At 50.3% G+C, this 16,545-nt stretch overlaps 1 protein-coding gene across 1 annotated transcript; it reads left to right on the top strand.

Moving 5' to 3' along the window:
* Positions 1–139: 139 nt before the first annotated feature.
* On the top strand, positions 140–13,205 carry Nt5c3b (5'-nucleotidase, cytosolic IIIB). Its single transcript, XM_032914571.1, has 9 exons — positions 140–273; positions 391–489; positions 1,002–1,071; positions 1,156–1,202; positions 5,079–5,164; positions 6,791–6,880; positions 8,715–8,877; positions 11,047–11,247; positions 12,631–13,205. The coding sequence occupies exons 1-9, from the start codon at positions 262–264 to the stop codon at positions 12,763–12,765; spliced, it is 903 nt and encodes a 300-aa protein (XP_032770462.1). The 5' UTR covers positions 140–261; the 3' UTR covers positions 12,766–13,205.
* Positions 13,206–16,545: the final 3,340 nt, after the last annotated feature.

Genomic DNA, 16,545 nt, shown 5'->3' with positions numbered 1-16,545 from the left:
CCTAACATATAGGACCCCAGCGTCTTGGTCTTCCCCTCTCCCCACCCACTAACGCTCCCCAACCCCCAAACGCAGTAGAACACACCCTCCACACACACACACCCCACCCCATCCCCCTTCGCTTCTCCTGCTAGCATCCGGAGCCAGCCTAGAAACGGCCCGCAGCTCCTAGACCGACGCGACTTGTGAGAGGCGACGCCTGCGCAGTGTGGCTGTAAGGCGGGAGCTGTCTTCGGAGCCGCCCACCAGGCCAGCGGCGCGATGGCGGAGGAGGTGAGGCCACGGAATGGGGACGGTCCCGCGTGGCGGGATCACGGGCGCGGGGAGGCCTAGCTGTCCTGGTGCCCACCGCGGCGCTCGGGTCAGCGGTTCTCTTGGGTCTCGCGACAGGTGAGCAGCCTGATGAAGGCCACGGTCCTGATGCGGCAGCCCGGACGGGTGCAGGAAATCGTGGGCGCCCTTCGCAGGGGCGGAGGAGACCGCCTGCAGGTACCCGGACTTGGGGTATGGCGGGAGGGTGCCAGCCCTGCGGCCTTCCCGCCAACTGGAGTGTGCGCTCTTCAAGCCTGCGCCCCAAGGGTGGTCATGGACAGACAGATTGGCTCGCCTTGGGAAAAAGCCTACCTGCCCCAATAGCCAACTTTCAAAGTAGTCAGATTGTGGTCCGGCCGCTTGGTTTCAGAAAGCACATGGGTGGAGCCTGGCTCCCCCCTACCCACAAATTGAAAATCGCGAGATCCACAAAGGTCGGAAGGCACCTTAAGAAAGAACCAGTGCGTTTGAGAAAGATACCAGTGAAAATCTCCTCCATACTCTGGGGACTTTGTTTTCTTCAGGGCTAACTCGTGTACTGACACAGGATCACTTCATTCCTTCCTTCCTCAGTCTCTCGCTAACCTTGCAAAGGCTTTGCTGCAGCCTGGGCAGTGGCCTGATTAGACTTCTTCGGCTACTCCAGGCTAAGCCTATTCAACCACCATAATCTCCCTTTTGTCTCTTAGGTGATTTCTGATTTTGACATGACCTTGAGCAGATTTGCTTACAATGGACAGCGATGCCCCTCTTCCCACAGTAAGTCCCACTTCAGCCTTCCTTGTAGCGCTCTACATGACAGCTGCTAAGGAGCAAATAAAGGGAGTTTTGTGTTTTTTTCAGATATTCTGGATAACAGCAAAATTATCAGTGAGGATTGTCGCAAAGAGGTGGGTCACTCCCTTCTTTGCTCAAAAAACGGCTGTGGTATGCTTCTGGGGTTGAACCACAGCCTCCAGGACGGAAATTTTAAGAAAGTCCATTCCTTAAAAAACAAAAACAAACAAACGAACAAAAAACAGTGTGAAGGCCTGTAATCCCAGAGGCTTAAACAGGAGGATCCCAAGTTCAGGGTCTGTCTGGATTCCAGAAAGAGTTCAAGGTCATTTTCAACAATTTAGTAAGACCTCAGAATAAAACGTTTGGGAAAGGAAGCTGGGTGTTGGTGGCATTTACCTTTAATCCCAGCACTCAGAAGGCAGAGGCAGCAGATCTCTGTGAGTTCGGGGCCAGCCTGGCCTACATATTAAGTCTCAGGCCAGACGAAGATACATAGTGAGACCTTGCCTCAAAAACAGAGAGGGTCTGGGTCAGAAGAAGCATACCGACCATGCATGAAACTCTGGGTTTGCTCCTTGGTTTTATTTTTCAATTATCCCTCTTTTAAAGTTGTCACAGTAAAGGAGATGTCGTCTTCCTATTAGGTTTATTTTTATTATTTTAAAGTGTATGTGTGTGAGTGGGGTATACATAAGATACCCTTGGGGGTGGGGTCACCAGAGTTGGAGTCGTGCATTGCCTGTGGTAGGAGCTGAGAACAGAACTCCAGTCCTGGAAGAGCAGTATGTGTTCCCTACTGGGGAGCCATCTCTCCAGACCCCTGGATCTAGTCTTTGTACACGAGGACAGCTTTTCCTTATTGGCTGAGACCCAGTGATGGGTGGTTTGTGTGTGAACTCTGTGCTTACTGCCATCTATGGAATTTGCACGAGACGTGGATGCTCTATCTTACCGAGCAACCCTCCACTCCCAAAGGCAGAGAGAACCATCACATTACTGTCTTCATCTAACTTGTAAGATATCAGGCGCTTACAGAGGGTGAACCGTCTGCCCCAGGGTCATTTGATGGAGTTGCAGATGTCTGTTTTACAGAGACTTTGTCTCAAGCTCTTTGCACCGTTTTATGCCACGTTCGTTCTTGATGATGTCACTTTCTGGTACGGGATCAGATAGGGAGAATCTTCCGAATAGACGTTAATCCATGGCTGTAAGATATGTGCAAACACTGAAAAGCCAACTCTAGAGGCCTGGCCTTTGGTTTCCTCAGCCCCCGGCTTGTGCCCTGAGGGGGCCTTCCTAGAGCAGAGCCAGGCTGGCTCTTAGACATGGCTGAGCTCTTTCTTGTAGATAACTCAATTACTTGGTCTGTTATTCGCTAAGGTTGCGTACCAATTGGTGCGTTGGTCGATGCTTCCTGTGAGTTTTGTTTTGTCGAGATTCTCATGAAGCCTGAACTGGCCTGGAACTTGCTTTGAAGCGGAGGCTGGCCTTGAGCTCCTCTTCCTCCTGATTTCACTTCCTGAATGCTTGCATCAGACATATGCAGCACCATGTCTAGCTTAGAGTTTTGTTTCTATGGTATTAAGGATTTAACCTAAGGCCTTCCAATACTTTGTTTTGCTTTTCAAGACAGGGTTCCTCTGTGTAGCGCTAGCTGTCCTGGAACTCACTCTATAGACCGGGCTGGCCTCTGACTTGCAGAGATTCACCTGCTAGGATTAAAGGCATGGGGTGCCCCCTCCCGGCCCTTCCAAGACTGTTAACCTGATTGCTTGTTGTGAAGATGGGCAGGGACGAGAGGCTGCACTCTACCAAGTGAGCTGCACCCCTGACCAACACTGAGGCTCTTAAGACATGTCAAGAATACCATGCTTAAGGCCGTGTAACCCCTGCATTGAATTCTCTTTTTGAACAGATGGACAGGGACTCCATATGAGCTCCTAATAGTCCCAAGACTACATGAGTCCCTTAAAATTCTTTACTCTGTCAATTCTTATTTTTTTTTCCCCAGGGAATCTTACCAGCTGGTTCTGCATGGCTTATGATCCCTGAAGTAGCTGTCCCAGAGGGTCAAAAGTCCTGGTTTCCTAGAAAGAAACCTTAGCTAAAAAAGGCACATGCAGATGCTCTGAATTTTCCTAATGGTGACACAGATGGAATCGTCACCAAAGTGCTGTGTCTTTAACGCCAGTCTGCAAGGTCTATTTTATGATTTCGTTGCCATGCGCTAGCATTCCAACTGCAGGCCTCATGCGTGCTAGGGCCTCAGTCATAACTGCATAATTTTCTCTTTCAGCTACATCTGTGTAGCACTTAAAATATTTTTCTTTTCCTTTTAATTTACATAGATGTTTTGCCAGCATGTATGTCTGTGCACCATATGCACAGAGTGCCAACAGCAGCCAAAAAGAGGGTGCTGGACCCCCCTGGAACTGGAGTTACAGAGCTTTGGTCCCCACCCTGTGGATGCTGGGAACTAAACTGAGCTCTCTGGAGCGGCCAGTGCTCCTAACCACTGAGCCATCTCTCCAGCCTCAAATAATTTTCTTTTTTTTTTTTTTAATTTTAATTCTTTCTGTTTTCAAGACAAGGTCCACTGTGTAGACAAAGATAGCCTTGAATCTCGGAGATCTCCCTGCCTCTGCCTCCCACAAGCTGGGATTAAAGGCAATGCCACCACCGTGCCTGGTGGTTTAGGTACACAAAGACTTACGTACAAAATACTAGCTGCATGCATATATGTGTGCCACGTGGGTGCCAGGTGCCCACAAAGTGAGAAAAAGACATCATATCCCTTGGAACTGGAGTTACAGATGGTTGTGAGCCCACCTTGTCAGTGCTGGGAGTTGAACTCCAGGCTTCTGCTCTTAACTTCTGAGCCATCTCCCCAGCCCATGTGCTCGAGACCAGTTCTCATGTAGCCCCGTCTAGCCTCGAGCTTACTGTGTAGCTAAAGGTAAGTTTGAACTTCTAATCCTCCTGCCTCCATGTGTCAGGGGCTAGGATATCTCTGTGTCATCACACCCTGTATGTGCCGATGAGTTCCTGGGAAAGAGACCCAGGTACACATGCACGCTAGGCAAGCTGTCAGCCAGGTGAGCCGCATGTCCAGCCCTTCCCGGACGCTCGATACTCATGCGTCTGACTCATAGGCTAGTGCTTATGATGTGTTTTGCTTACATGTATGTCTGGACACCACTCGTATGCCCAGTGCCCCTTGAAGTCAGACGAAAGTGTCAGATCCTCTAGAACTGGAGTTACAGACAGTTGTGAGCCACTATGCGTGTGCTGGGAACCGAACTCATGTCCTCTGCAAGAGCAGCAAGTATCCATGAGTACTGAGCTAACTCTTCGGCTCCCGTTGATTTTTGTAATTGTGAGGATTGCTCTTTAGGTCAGCTCTCCACCAATGAGCTGCATCCCTACACCCACGCCTTCCTTTCTTTTTCCCCTCTGTGTATATGTATATACTTTGAGACGTAATTTTACTGGGTAGCTTAGGCTTATGTATGTAGCCCGGGCTATATATCTACCACCTTCCTGTCTCCTCCTTTCAAGTGCTGGGATTCCGGGCATGGGCCACCAAGTCTAGCTCATGTTGTTGACCCCTAGACCTCATTCTTTTTTTTTTTTTTTTTTTTTTTTTGGTTCTTTTTTTTTTGGGGACCCAACCCAGGGCCTTATGCCCCTAGGGCAAGTGCTCTACCACTGAGCTAAATCCCCAACCCCCTAGGCCTCATTCTTGAGGTGGGTGCCGAGGAGCAATAGACTCCGAATGCAGCCACCCCTGCACACTACATATAACAGGTAAACTCAAGCAATCGGAAAAGCATGAAGAGGAACTTGGGTTTCCTAAGTGGTTTGTCCCCATATGAAAGCTTGGAGAAAAGTCTTTTACACAAAGCTCCGTCTTTAATGTGGTTTTTGTCTCAAGAGGGGCCAGTTCGATGTGCACTAATGACCTTTCCCCTTGTTGGCTGTCCCAGCTCACCGAGCTCTTTCACCACTATTATCCCATTGAGATCGACCCACACCGGACCATCAAAGAGAAGCTGCCTCACATGGTGCAGTGGTAAGTGGCGCTGAGATTAAGGATGGAGAGCAGTCCCTTGCTGTGGAAATATTTCCACACAGGCTGCCTGTGCCCTTCCAGAGCCTCCGTGAGCTCACATGCTTCCTTCCTGAGGGCCGGGCCACTGACCCAGCTCTAAGAAGGAATATCCACCCACACCCCGGCTCTCTGCTACAGCGATAGCGGAGAAGCTCAGGGACTTCTTGGAGGAGTAAGCTAGAATCGCCTTGGCTTGGGAGATAAGCGGCAAGCGACCTTGTCTTGGTGTGTTTTGTTCTGTTGTAACAGATACCAGTCTGGACAGTACACGGTGAACAGAACTTTCGGGAGGCTGGGAAGTCCTGGGTGAGGGGACCAGCTTCTGCCAGTGGCTTTGATGCTGTGTCACTTGATAGCAGAAGGGCTAAGAGAGGGAGGGAGAGAGAAGCTGAACTTATGTTTATAACCTAATGACAGTATTCATTCTTGTGTGTGTGTGTGTGTGTGTGTGTGTGTGTGTGTGTGTGTGTGAGTTTATTTATTATATGTAAGTACACTGTAGCTGTCTTCAGAAGAGGGTATCAGATCCCATTACAGATGATTGTGAGCCACCATGTGGTTGCTGGGATTTGAACTCAGGACCTCTGGAAGAGCAGTCAGTGCTCTTAACCTCTGAGCCATCTCTCCAGTATTCATTCTTAAAGGCAAAGCCCCATGATCCAACACCTCTGCACTGGGGATTGTCATAGTTATTTTTCTCTAAGATTGTGCTAAGATCCCATGACAAAGGCAACTTATAGAAGAAAGTATATTTGGGGTTTACAGGTCAGAGGGTGAGTCCATGACCATTGTGGCAGGGAACATGGCAGCCAAAAGTCAGACATGGCTTTTGAAACTACCAAGCCCACCCCCGCCCAGTGACACACCTCCCCCAACAATCCCTCTCAAACAGTTCCAGCAATTCGGAACCAAGCATTTCAATAGCCCACAGGGGTTGTTCTCGTTCAGACCACCACAGAGTTCCAGTTCACAACTTGGGGACACAACCAAGCTGCACAAATTCTGATAGGAACAAACACCGCTAAGCTTGGCTGTGGTGGCACATGTACATCAACTCAGCACCATGGAGGTTGGGGCAGGAGGATCCAGGCTGTTCTTGAATACATAGGAAGTGGTAGGCTAGCCTGTGCTGCACTGGACCCTGTTAAAAAACAAAACCTAGGCGGGTGGTGGCACCCACCTTTAATCCCAGTACTAGGGAGGCAGAGGGAGGCAAATCCTGAATTCAAGGCCAGCCTGGACTACAGAGTGAGTTCCAAGACAGAGAAGGCTACACAGAGAAACCCTGTCTCCAAAAAAGAAACCAGAAACAAACCCACAGCCCACCCAAACCTAGCATTGCCTGGACAGAGGCCTGTGGGGGAGGGGATTAAGAAACTTCCGATCTCCCCGGTTGGCTGCACAGCCCTTGCCTTCCTCTCCCTTCATTTCCTCAGCTTTCTTCTAAGGATGGCTTAGTGTTCTTCAGTATAGATGGCTCTGTGGAACAGAATGTGCTCCCTTCGTCAGTGGGTTCTTCGACAAGGGACAGGGCCCTGGGCTTCCCAGGGTGACTGGAACTCGGGGTTTGGGGTTGTTTGTTCATAGGTGGAGCAAAGCCCACACCCTCCTGTGCCAGCAGAGGATACAGAAGTTCCAGATAGCTCAGGTGGTCGGCGAGTCCACTGCGATGCTCAGGTAAGCCCCTGGCTGTGGAAATATTTCCACACAACTAGCCCAAGTGGCTTGGCGACCTAGGGTGTGACTCCCTGGCTTAGTACTTGCCTGGCAGGCTGGAGGCCTGTGAATTCCATCCTTGGCATTGAAAAAAAAACAAAAAAATAGGGGTTGGGGATTTAGCTCAGTGGTAGAGCGCTTGCCTAGGAAGCGCAAGGCCCTGGGTTCGGTCCCCAGCTCCGAAAAAAAAAAAAAAAAAAAAAATAAAAAAATGAAAGCCAGTCTAAAACCGTTTGACCCAGGCAGAGGAGGCAGAGGGTTGAAGAGAGTCAGTGGTTGGGAGAAGAGGAGGAAAGATGGCCCTAGAACCCATTTGCCTCAGGGGATGCCATGCAAAGCGGCCAGGGCTTCATCTCCTACAGTCCAACTCCCTTTAAATAATGGTTTAAAAATAGACAACAGTGACAAAAAACTCTGGTTGACAGGCTTTTTTTTACTTCAATTTTGGTTTTCAAGGCAGGGTTTCTCTGGGTAGTCATGGCTGTCCTGGAACTCGCTCTAGCTCTGTAGACCAGGCTGGCCTCGAACTTAGAGATCTGACTGACTTTACCTTCTCTAGTGCTGGGACTGAAGGCGTGAGCCACCACACTCACTGGGTACTAACATTCTTTTTGGTTTTTAGAAGAGCTTTTAGTGTGTGTTATAATTACATATATGTGTATATTGAGATAAGATGGCCACATATATATGTTCTTTTGTCTAAATATATTTTTTTTCTTTTGAGTGTGTGTGTGTGTGTGTGTGTGTGTGTGTGTGTGTGTGTGTGTGTGTGTGTGTGTGAGAGAGAGGGAGAGGCAAGAAAGGAAGAATTTAAAATTCCTTGCCTGAGGTGCTAAGGAGACGGCCCAGTTGGTGAAGTGCTTGCTTCATCAAGCATGCAGACCCGAGTTCCACCTCAGCACCCATCTGAAACTCTGAGTGTGGTAGAATGAGTTTGTCATTGTAGCACTGAGGAAGCACACACAGGCAAATCCTGGGACCGACTGACTGGCCGGCCAGCCTAGCCTAACCACTGAGCCACCATCCCAGTAAGAGACCCTGTCTGACAAGGTGAGAGTCAGTGAGATGGCTCAGCCTGATTCCTGCCATCCCCAGAACCCATGTAAAAGTGGAAACAGGGAACTGACTCCTGGCAGTTGTTCCTGACCTCCGCAAGTGTGCCGCACGCGGTACATCTGTGCCTGTAAACATACATTTCCAAAACTAAAAAATTACGGGGGCTGGAGAGATGGCTCAGTGGTTAAACTAGAAAATACAGTGAATTCCAAACAGTGATGGCACATGTGTGCCTTTAATCCCAACCCGAAGGAGGCAGAGGCAGGCAGATCTCTGAGTTCAAGGCCAGCCTGGTTTATGGAGTGAGTTCCAGGACAGCCATGGCCACACAGGGAAACCCTGTCTTGCAAAAGCAAAACAAGAAAGATGAATGGCTCCTGAGGAAGGACACTCAAGGTTGACCTCTGACTGACACGCTCGGTTCACAGGTAGACACCTTTCTCTCTTTCTCTGTCTCCCTCTCCCTCCCCCTCCCTCTCCCTCTCCCTCTCCCCCCCCCCGTCTCTCACACACACACACACACACACACACACACTCTAATAATATATAAAATACCTAGCCCAAGTAGAAAATAAAGACGGACGGGGTTGGGGATTTAGCTCAGTGGTAGAGCGCTTGCCTAGCAAGCGCAAGGCCCTGGGTTCGGTCCCCAGCTCCGAAAAAAAAGAAAAAAAAAAAAGAAAGAAAATAAAGACAGGAGCAAGGCCATGGCATTCACAACTGTTTGGTCTCTTTGCAGGGAGGGCTATAAGATGTTCTTCGACACACTCTACCATAACAACATTCCTCTTTTCATCTTCTCGGCGGGCATTGGTGATATCCTGGAAGAAATTATCCGACAGATGAAGGTGTTCCACCCCAACATCCACATTGTGTCCAACTACATGGATTTCAGTGAGGACGTGAGTCCTGTCGTAGCTGGGCTGCCGAGGAGGGTTGGGATGCCAGCCTTGGTGCCTTCTGCTTGCCCAGCCGGCCTCTTTGCCCTCTGCTGGGCATTTTTAGTCCCTTCATCTCTTTCTTTGAAACAAGAGTCTTTCTAAATTACCAGGTTGGCCTGGAGGTCCTGAGCTCAGTCAGTCCTCTGGCCTCGGCCTCCTGAATGGCTGGGGCAGTCGGTGTGAATCTTGGCACTTGGCTTCATGGGTGACCTTCCTCCTCCTCTTCCTCCTCCTCTTCCTCCTCCTCCTCCTCCTCCCCCCTCCTCTCCTCCTCTTCCTCTTCCTCCTCTTCCTCCTCTTCCTCTTCTTCCTCCTTCTTCTTCTTCCTCCTCCTCCTCTTCTTTTTCTTACTCTTCCTCTTCCTCCTCCTCCTCCTCTTCCTCCTTCTTCTTCTTCCTTCCCTCCTCCCTTCTCCTTCTCCTCCTCTTCCTCTTCTTCTTCTCCTCCTCCTCCCCTTTTTTTTTGAAACATGGTCTTTTCTATAGCCCTGGCTGTCCTAGAACCTACTGTGTAAACTAGGCTGACCTCAAATTCACAGAGAAACACACCTGTGCACCCCTCCTTGGCACCCTCTCCTCACCCCCGTGCTAGAACCACCACACCCAGCCTCTGCGTTACTTTTAATGGATCAACAGTCAGCAGTCTGTCACGGAGTCCTCATTTATAGGTCACCATAACCCTGTGGCACCATCGTAAAGTTGTGTATCACTCTGGTTACCAAAGGGCTTATGCCTAGGACCTGTGTGTTGAAAGCCAGAAGTGAGCTGCTCCAATTTGCCCAGGTTTTCACTTCTTCCCAGTGGGCAGGCATGGTGGCATAGGAATTCAATCCTAGCATTTGCAAGATGGAGGCAGCAGGCTCAGGAATGCAAAGCCAGCCTTACCCACTCAATGGTTTGAGATTCACTGGACTACGGGAGACTCTGCCTCAAACAAATAAAAAAATCAGTGGCAAAACTGTGTCAGTCTTAATGGCCTCTAGCCAAGTGCTCAGCACATGTGACCAGGGAAAACCCTGGCCGCCTAGGCAGAAGCTCTCACTTCTGAGTGGTTCCTGCATCTGACTGAGCAGCATTCCGGCTTTCACCAGGATGGAGGATCACTAATACCTGGTGGCCATTATTTAAAGCAGGAATTACAAAGTTCCGGAAAAGGCCAAGTGGAGTAGGGCCTAGTGGCACAGGCCTGTGATCCCAACTGCTTAGGAGACTTGTGACAGGGATATTGAAAGCTCAAGACCTGCCAGTCTGAACTGCAGAACAAATTTCACGGTGATCTGAAAGGCTGGTTAGAGAAAAAGATGTGTCTCAATGAAAACTGGAACCAGGCATGGCGGCTCAGACATGGTGGCACCCATGTGCTCCTTTAACCCCAGTGCTTGGGAGCAGAGGCAGGGGAACCTCTGAATGTGAGGCCAGCCTGATCTACGTGGTGGGTCAGAGCTATGTGTAGTGAGACACTGTCTCAAAAAATGAAAGGAGGGAGGAAAGGAAGGAAGAAAGATCGGCACGGTGATATAGGCATGGTGACATTGGCACGGTGACATATGCCTTCAGTCCTTGCACTCAGGAGACAGATGCGGTTGGACCCGAGTTCAAAGCCAGCTAAAGCTTCATAGAGAGACCCTGCCTCAAAAGAAAAAGTTAGGGGTTTACCTCAGTGGTGCAGTGCTTGTGGAAGGCGTAGACTAAATCCCAGTACTCGGTAAGAGGCCAACTGTGATACTGAGGCTTTTTTTTTTTTTTTTTTTTTTTTTTTTTTTTTGGGGCTGGGGACTGAACCCAGGACCTTTTGCTTCCTAGGCAAGCGCTCTACCACTGAGCCAAATCCCCAACCCCGATACTGTTTTGTGTGGGCCACTCTGTTGCCCTCCTCTCAACTTTGCTGTCACCACCCAGAATGCAGCTAAAGGCAAGACACAAGCAAGCGAGTCTAGTTGGGTTCCATGAAAAAGGAAAAACAGACCAAAGGCAACCCTGGTTCTCCAGCCTCTCTGGTGTAAGCTATGGTGAAGCCTTACCGTTACCCCTGGCTCCTGGAACTGTTCTCCCCTGACAGACAATGGAAGGTGTGCTCCATGGGTCCCCCTAACCCCGTTGTCTGGTTTCTTGTCTGTTGTTGATGCTTTAGGGTTTCCTGAAAGGATTCAAGGGCCAGCTCATCCACACCTACAACAAGAACAGCTCCGTGTGTGAGAACTCCAGTTACTTCCAGCAACTGCGGAACAAAACCAACATCATCCTGCTTGGAGACTCCATAGGGGACCTCACTATGGCGGATGGGGTCCCTGGAGTGCAGAACATTCTGAAGATCGGCTTCCTGAATGACAAGGTAGGCAGCGGCTGGGCCTTCCCCTCTGGCTCCTGCATGGATTCCCTTTCACAGGAGAGTGCCTTTCACGTGCTAGATATTGTGGCAAGTATTGGGGACAGGGAGGAGGGGAGTAAGTCATGTTCTCCATCTCGAGTGCATGTGCTCTCTCTCCTCCTCTCCCTCCCCCTCCCGCCTCCTTCTCTCTCCCTCTCTCCCTCTCTCCCTTTCCCCCGCCTCACTCTCAGGAGTGGGTGTTGGTGGTAAAACAGAAATTCATGTATCCCAGGCTGGCCTCAAACTATGTAACTGAGGCTGACCTTGAACTTCCAACCAGCTCGCCTCAGTCTCCCAAATGGCTGGGACTATGTGAATATGCAGTCACTCTCAATCTATCTTCTCTCTTTGGGTGGACTCCTCCCTCTGTCTGTGTGTGTGTGTGTGTGTGTGTGTGTGTGTGTGTGTGTGTGTGTGTGCGCGCTCACGCGAGTGCGTGCGCGTGCGCAGGGGCAGGCTTTGCTGGAGAAGGAACACAGAACACAGAGCTGGTAGAGCAGGTAAGTGCGCTGTTGTCATTCAGTTAAGTCCCAAAGCCTCAGCGCACTGCTGGGCGCTTTTCACCATTGCCTGGCTCAGGGCTTGATAGAAAAGGCTCACTCCAGCCCACCACCCTAGCATACATGTGTGACTGCGCTCCACGTCTGTCAGGCTCCATTCTAGTCACACAAATGCTGCTAACCCATTTAACCCTCACCACAACGCTTTGTGTAATGAATGACTCCTTGGGTTTTCAGGGGAACAGTTTGTTTTGTTTTTGTTTTGTTTTGCTTTGTTTTTTCCAAGACAGGGTTTCTCTGTGTAACCCTGGCTGTCCTGGAACTTATTCTGTAGTCCAGTCTGGCCTCAAACTCACTTCCTACCTATGCCTTCTGAGTGCCGGGATTAAAGGCGTATTCAGCTTTGTTTCCAGTCTGACTCATACCTTGAAGACTTGGCTGAGGTGGGGGATGCCAGGGTTGAGAGTATCATTCTATAAAAGGAAACAAAAGCGCAGCCAAGACTAGCAGGGAAGGACAGAGTAGTCCAGGCCAGGAGGGCTCAGAAGAGGTGTCCTTCAGGGTGGACCCAGCCAGCAGAAACTGGAGCCCAGTGGATGTCAGAGTCAGAGGAAAATGCCATGTGACCCCTTGACCCCTGGGCATTAGTTCTTGTTACTGTCTGTCAGACAAGTGTTCGTCATGGCCACCAAGGCCCCTCATTTGCCTGCCTGGTTCCTGTAAGCTTGAACTCCTCAGGTTTTCATCACAAGAGAGCTGGGGAGTGGTACTTGCAGGCCTCTTTCCCAGGCCCAGAGTATGACGTGCAAAGGGGCACTTGGGGGACGCAGATCTGCTTCCCCGACAGGTGGAGGAGCGGCGAGAACGTTACATGGACTCCTACGACATTGTGTTGGAGAAGGACGAGACGCTGGACGTGGTCAATGGGCTGCTGCAGCACATCCTGCGCCAGGGGGACTGTGTGGAGCTACAGGGCTCCTAAGGCTCAGGCCGGGCCCTTCCTCAGCCAGGAGGAGGAGTCCACGCCCACAAAGCCTCCCCTGTCAGCACCGAGAGAAGCCCAGGGCAGACAAATGCTGCTGGGCCCTTCTACACTCTCTGACTCCTTCTCCATGCCTCTGCCTTCCTTTTGCTCGGAAGCAGCTTGAGGGAGGCCTCACCTGTGGTAAGGCAGCAAGCGTGCATCCAAGTAAACCGTGGACTACAGCGTGAGCCTTCTACAGATCATCTGGTTCAAAGGTTCTCTCTAAGAAAGTTTTCAGAGCTGGGAATGCAGACGGCTCAATGGTGAAGTCGCTGCCTAGCATGTGGAGGGCCCTGGGTTCCTTCCCCAGCACTGTACAGAGAGAAAGAGAAACTGTATGTCAGACAAATATAATGTGTGAATCAGATGAAAATTAAAAAAACATGCTGGGCGGTGGATGCGCACGTCTTTAATCCCAGCACTTGGAAGGCAGAGGCAGGCGGATCTCTGAGTTCAAGGCCTACAGGGCAAGTTTCAGGACAGCCAGGACTACACAGGAACCCTGTCTCAAACAAAACAAGACAAACAAACAAAACCACCAAATGACAAGAGCAGCTCCAACTTATGGTGTGGGAGTGAGGTGTGCATTGTGAACCATGAGTCCCAAGGCTCAGGAACATGCAGTGGGGACCCCTGGAGCTTCACAGACCTGTGCCAGGCAGACCCACTGGCACGAGTCAAACAGCCTATGAGGGGGATGTAGGGATGATTGGAGAAAAAGATGCAGAGACTGGGGAGGACTGCCAGTCAGTGCTGCAGCCGCCGGAAGCAACAGGGAGCCTTGAGTTTATTTTTCATAACTTTTTTTTATAACTCACAGTACCGTGGGCAGCAAAGCCACAAACTAACAGAAACAATTGCCGAAGTATACACAGGCCATCTGTCCTTATCAAGAGGCCTCCCTGTCCCTTCCACCAAGGTCAGTAGAATGCTCAGACCCTCGCCTCGAGTCTCAAGTGCACCTCTTATCATCCCGTGCCTCAGGAGGCCAGGGAATCCTGCCAACAGACCCTGACCCACTTTGACCCTGCCTGGCAGGCAGATCCCTCCCCCCCCCCCTGCTTCAGACGAGCAGGCAAACAGCTCCCCACACGGAACAAAGTTTGAGAACGGGAAAAGCGTAGAAACCCAGTGTGAACGCAGTTTGAGTCTGCCTGCAGCCTGGTTCCTGGAAGAGCCTGGGAATGTGTCTGTAGATTCTGAGAGGGTAGGGATGAGAGGATGTGGTTCTGACCTGGAGCCTGAGATCTGGTTGGGTTGAGGTGGCGTGTCTTAGATACCCCCGTGTGCACAAAGGGGCCATTTGAGTATGCACTTACCATGTCCTTAGAGCTTTCCTCTATTTTTTGATCCAGTGCTACCAATATAACGACCTGAAAGGGATTCTTTTTATTTTATTTTTTGTTGTTTTTTTCTCTTTTTTTTTCGGAGCTGGGGACCGAACCCAGGGCCTTGTGCTTGCTAGGCAAGCGCTCTACCACTGAGCTAAATCCCCAACCTCTTTTGTTGTTTTTTTAAATCATATTTATTTTTTAATATTTATTATATATAAGTACACTGTAGCTGTCCCATTACAGATGGTTGTGAGCCACCATATGGTTGCTGGGATTTGAACTCAGGACCTCTGCAAAAGCAGCCAGTGCTCTGACCCACTGACCCACCTCTTCAGCACTGTGAAAGGGATTTGCGACTAGAAACCTAAGACAGGCTGCAGAGTGAAGCGGAAGTTACTGATTTGCTAGCATCTTGCAATTTCAACTGTCAGTAGTTGGTTCTGTTCACTCCAAAGAGTGAAGAACTAGGGGGATTCGCCCCATCACTCCTGACAAAGAACAAACTGATCCCAACAGAGGAAGTTGTTCATGCACCCTCCTGTCCAAGAGGCTGGTTTACACATGCGCAGATCCGAAGGGAATGGAAATCAATCTGGGGCTAATAAATGTCTGTCTGTGGCATGCAGGTGCCACACTGGCCACCTAGACACCTGCCGTCCCAGTGGCCCTGTGGGCAGAACCCCTTATGGGTAGGTAGCTCAGACAGGATGAGTAACTTAGAATGCTGTAGCTAAGAGCCAAGTTCTGGGCCCTGCTAGCCAAAGCCTAGTTCTCCGCCTGGTGGTTTCTCAGCCTCATTCTCGGCTGCTCTAGGGGATTGGGGGTGGGGGCGGCAGCGATGGTAGACATGAGGAGCAGCTATGACTGGTTCAGGATCACAGCCTCAGGAGCTTTCTGGAGGCTCTGGTGACCAAATGCCAATCACTGGCCTTAGGTAACAATCCTGTGTTAAGATCCTGGGATGTGTTAGCTTTCTGTTAAAAAATATAGGGGTTGGGGATTTAGCTCAGTGGTAGAGCGCTTGCCTAGGAAGCGCAAGGCCCTGGGTTCGGTCCCCAGCTCCGAAAAAAAAAAAAAAAAAGAACCAAAAATATAGCAATCAACTTAAAAGCGGGGGTGTGTGTGGCAGGGGGAGTTATTTGGCCTTATACTTTAGGAGGTTTTAGGCCGTACTACTTGGCGACAATTGCTTGGGCCTGTGGTGGCAGAGTAGTCATTGTGGGAGCACATGATGGAGGTGGCCTATTTACCTTAGGGTGACCTGGTACAAAATACACCCATTGTCTTAGTTTCTTTTCTGTTGCTGTAACAAAACAACCAAGGCGGCTTATAAATACAGCTAATTAGACTTGTGGTTTTAGAAGGTCCGAGTCCATGATGGTGGCCAAAGAAAGCAGGGGCACTTGGGAGCCTACATGTTGATCCCCAAACGGGAGGCAGAGTGCACAGGGGAGTGAGGTAGGACACAATGGATGCTTTCGAAGCCTCAAAGCCTGCCCCTGTGACATGCCTTTCAAAAAGGCCACACCTGATCCTTCCCAAACAGCACTGCTAACTGGGGACCAAGTATTCAAATACGCGATCCAGTGGGGCCATTCTCATTCAAGCCACCATGCCAATAAAGCTTCCCACTAGGTCCCCACCTTCTAACAGCAACCTGGACTGGAGACCAAGCCTTAGGGGGACATCCTGATTCCAGACTGTACACCGGGCAAGAAGATGCCGCATAGGGATGGTTTGGAATGGGAATGTGGCCTTGTCATTTTCTGGAAAGCCCCACTCTGCCGAGAAAGCATGGGGTATCTCCATCACTTTGTGCAGAAGGAGACAGGCAATCGAGGGCAAACAGACTGGCTGGAGAGAGGCCATTCTCTCTAGGACTGTAACATCTGAAGTCACTTCCCTCTGGCAAGAGGGAGATAGGAAGGTGGGAGTGTTGCGGTACTGAGAACAGATCTGTATAAACAAGTGTAAATTGGCCCTGGGAGGTTTAGTTTGATTCTTGAGCTTTGGAGGTTGCCTGAGGTCATGGGCACTATTTTTTGCCTTCAGGTAAGACAATAGGGGACTTATTGTCCTCCTGCCTCCCCTGCAGACCCTCATCTCTGGACAGCAACCCTCAAGATCCCAGATCCCTTTCCACCCACAGGCACCTGATTAGGCCTGAAGGAGACAAATGTGAGGAGCTCTATCTGGAGTCTGGAGTTCATGAAGCCAGGACAACTGCCTGGCTTATCCTCTTTGGGCCCCTGCCGTTGGGGTAAAAGTGTTCTCCTGAGCTGGGGAGACTGCTCAGCCTTTAGGTAAAGTGCTTACTATGCAAGCCCAAGTCCCCAGAAACCACAGCAGGCAGGCACAACATGCCCCTGTAATCCCAGCTCTGACTTGCAAGGCAGCCACTCTA

Source organism: Rattus rattus, chromosome 9, assembly GCF_011064425.1.
Source record: "Rattus rattus isolate New Zealand chromosome 9, Rrattus_CSIRO_v1, whole genome shotgun sequence".
In the NCBI taxonomy this organism is placed as follows: Eukaryota; Metazoa; Chordata; class Mammalia; order Rodentia; family Muridae; genus Rattus; species Rattus rattus.
The sequence above is the reverse complement of the archived record's forward strand: the minus strand, read 5'-3'. Positions and strand labels throughout refer to the sequence as shown.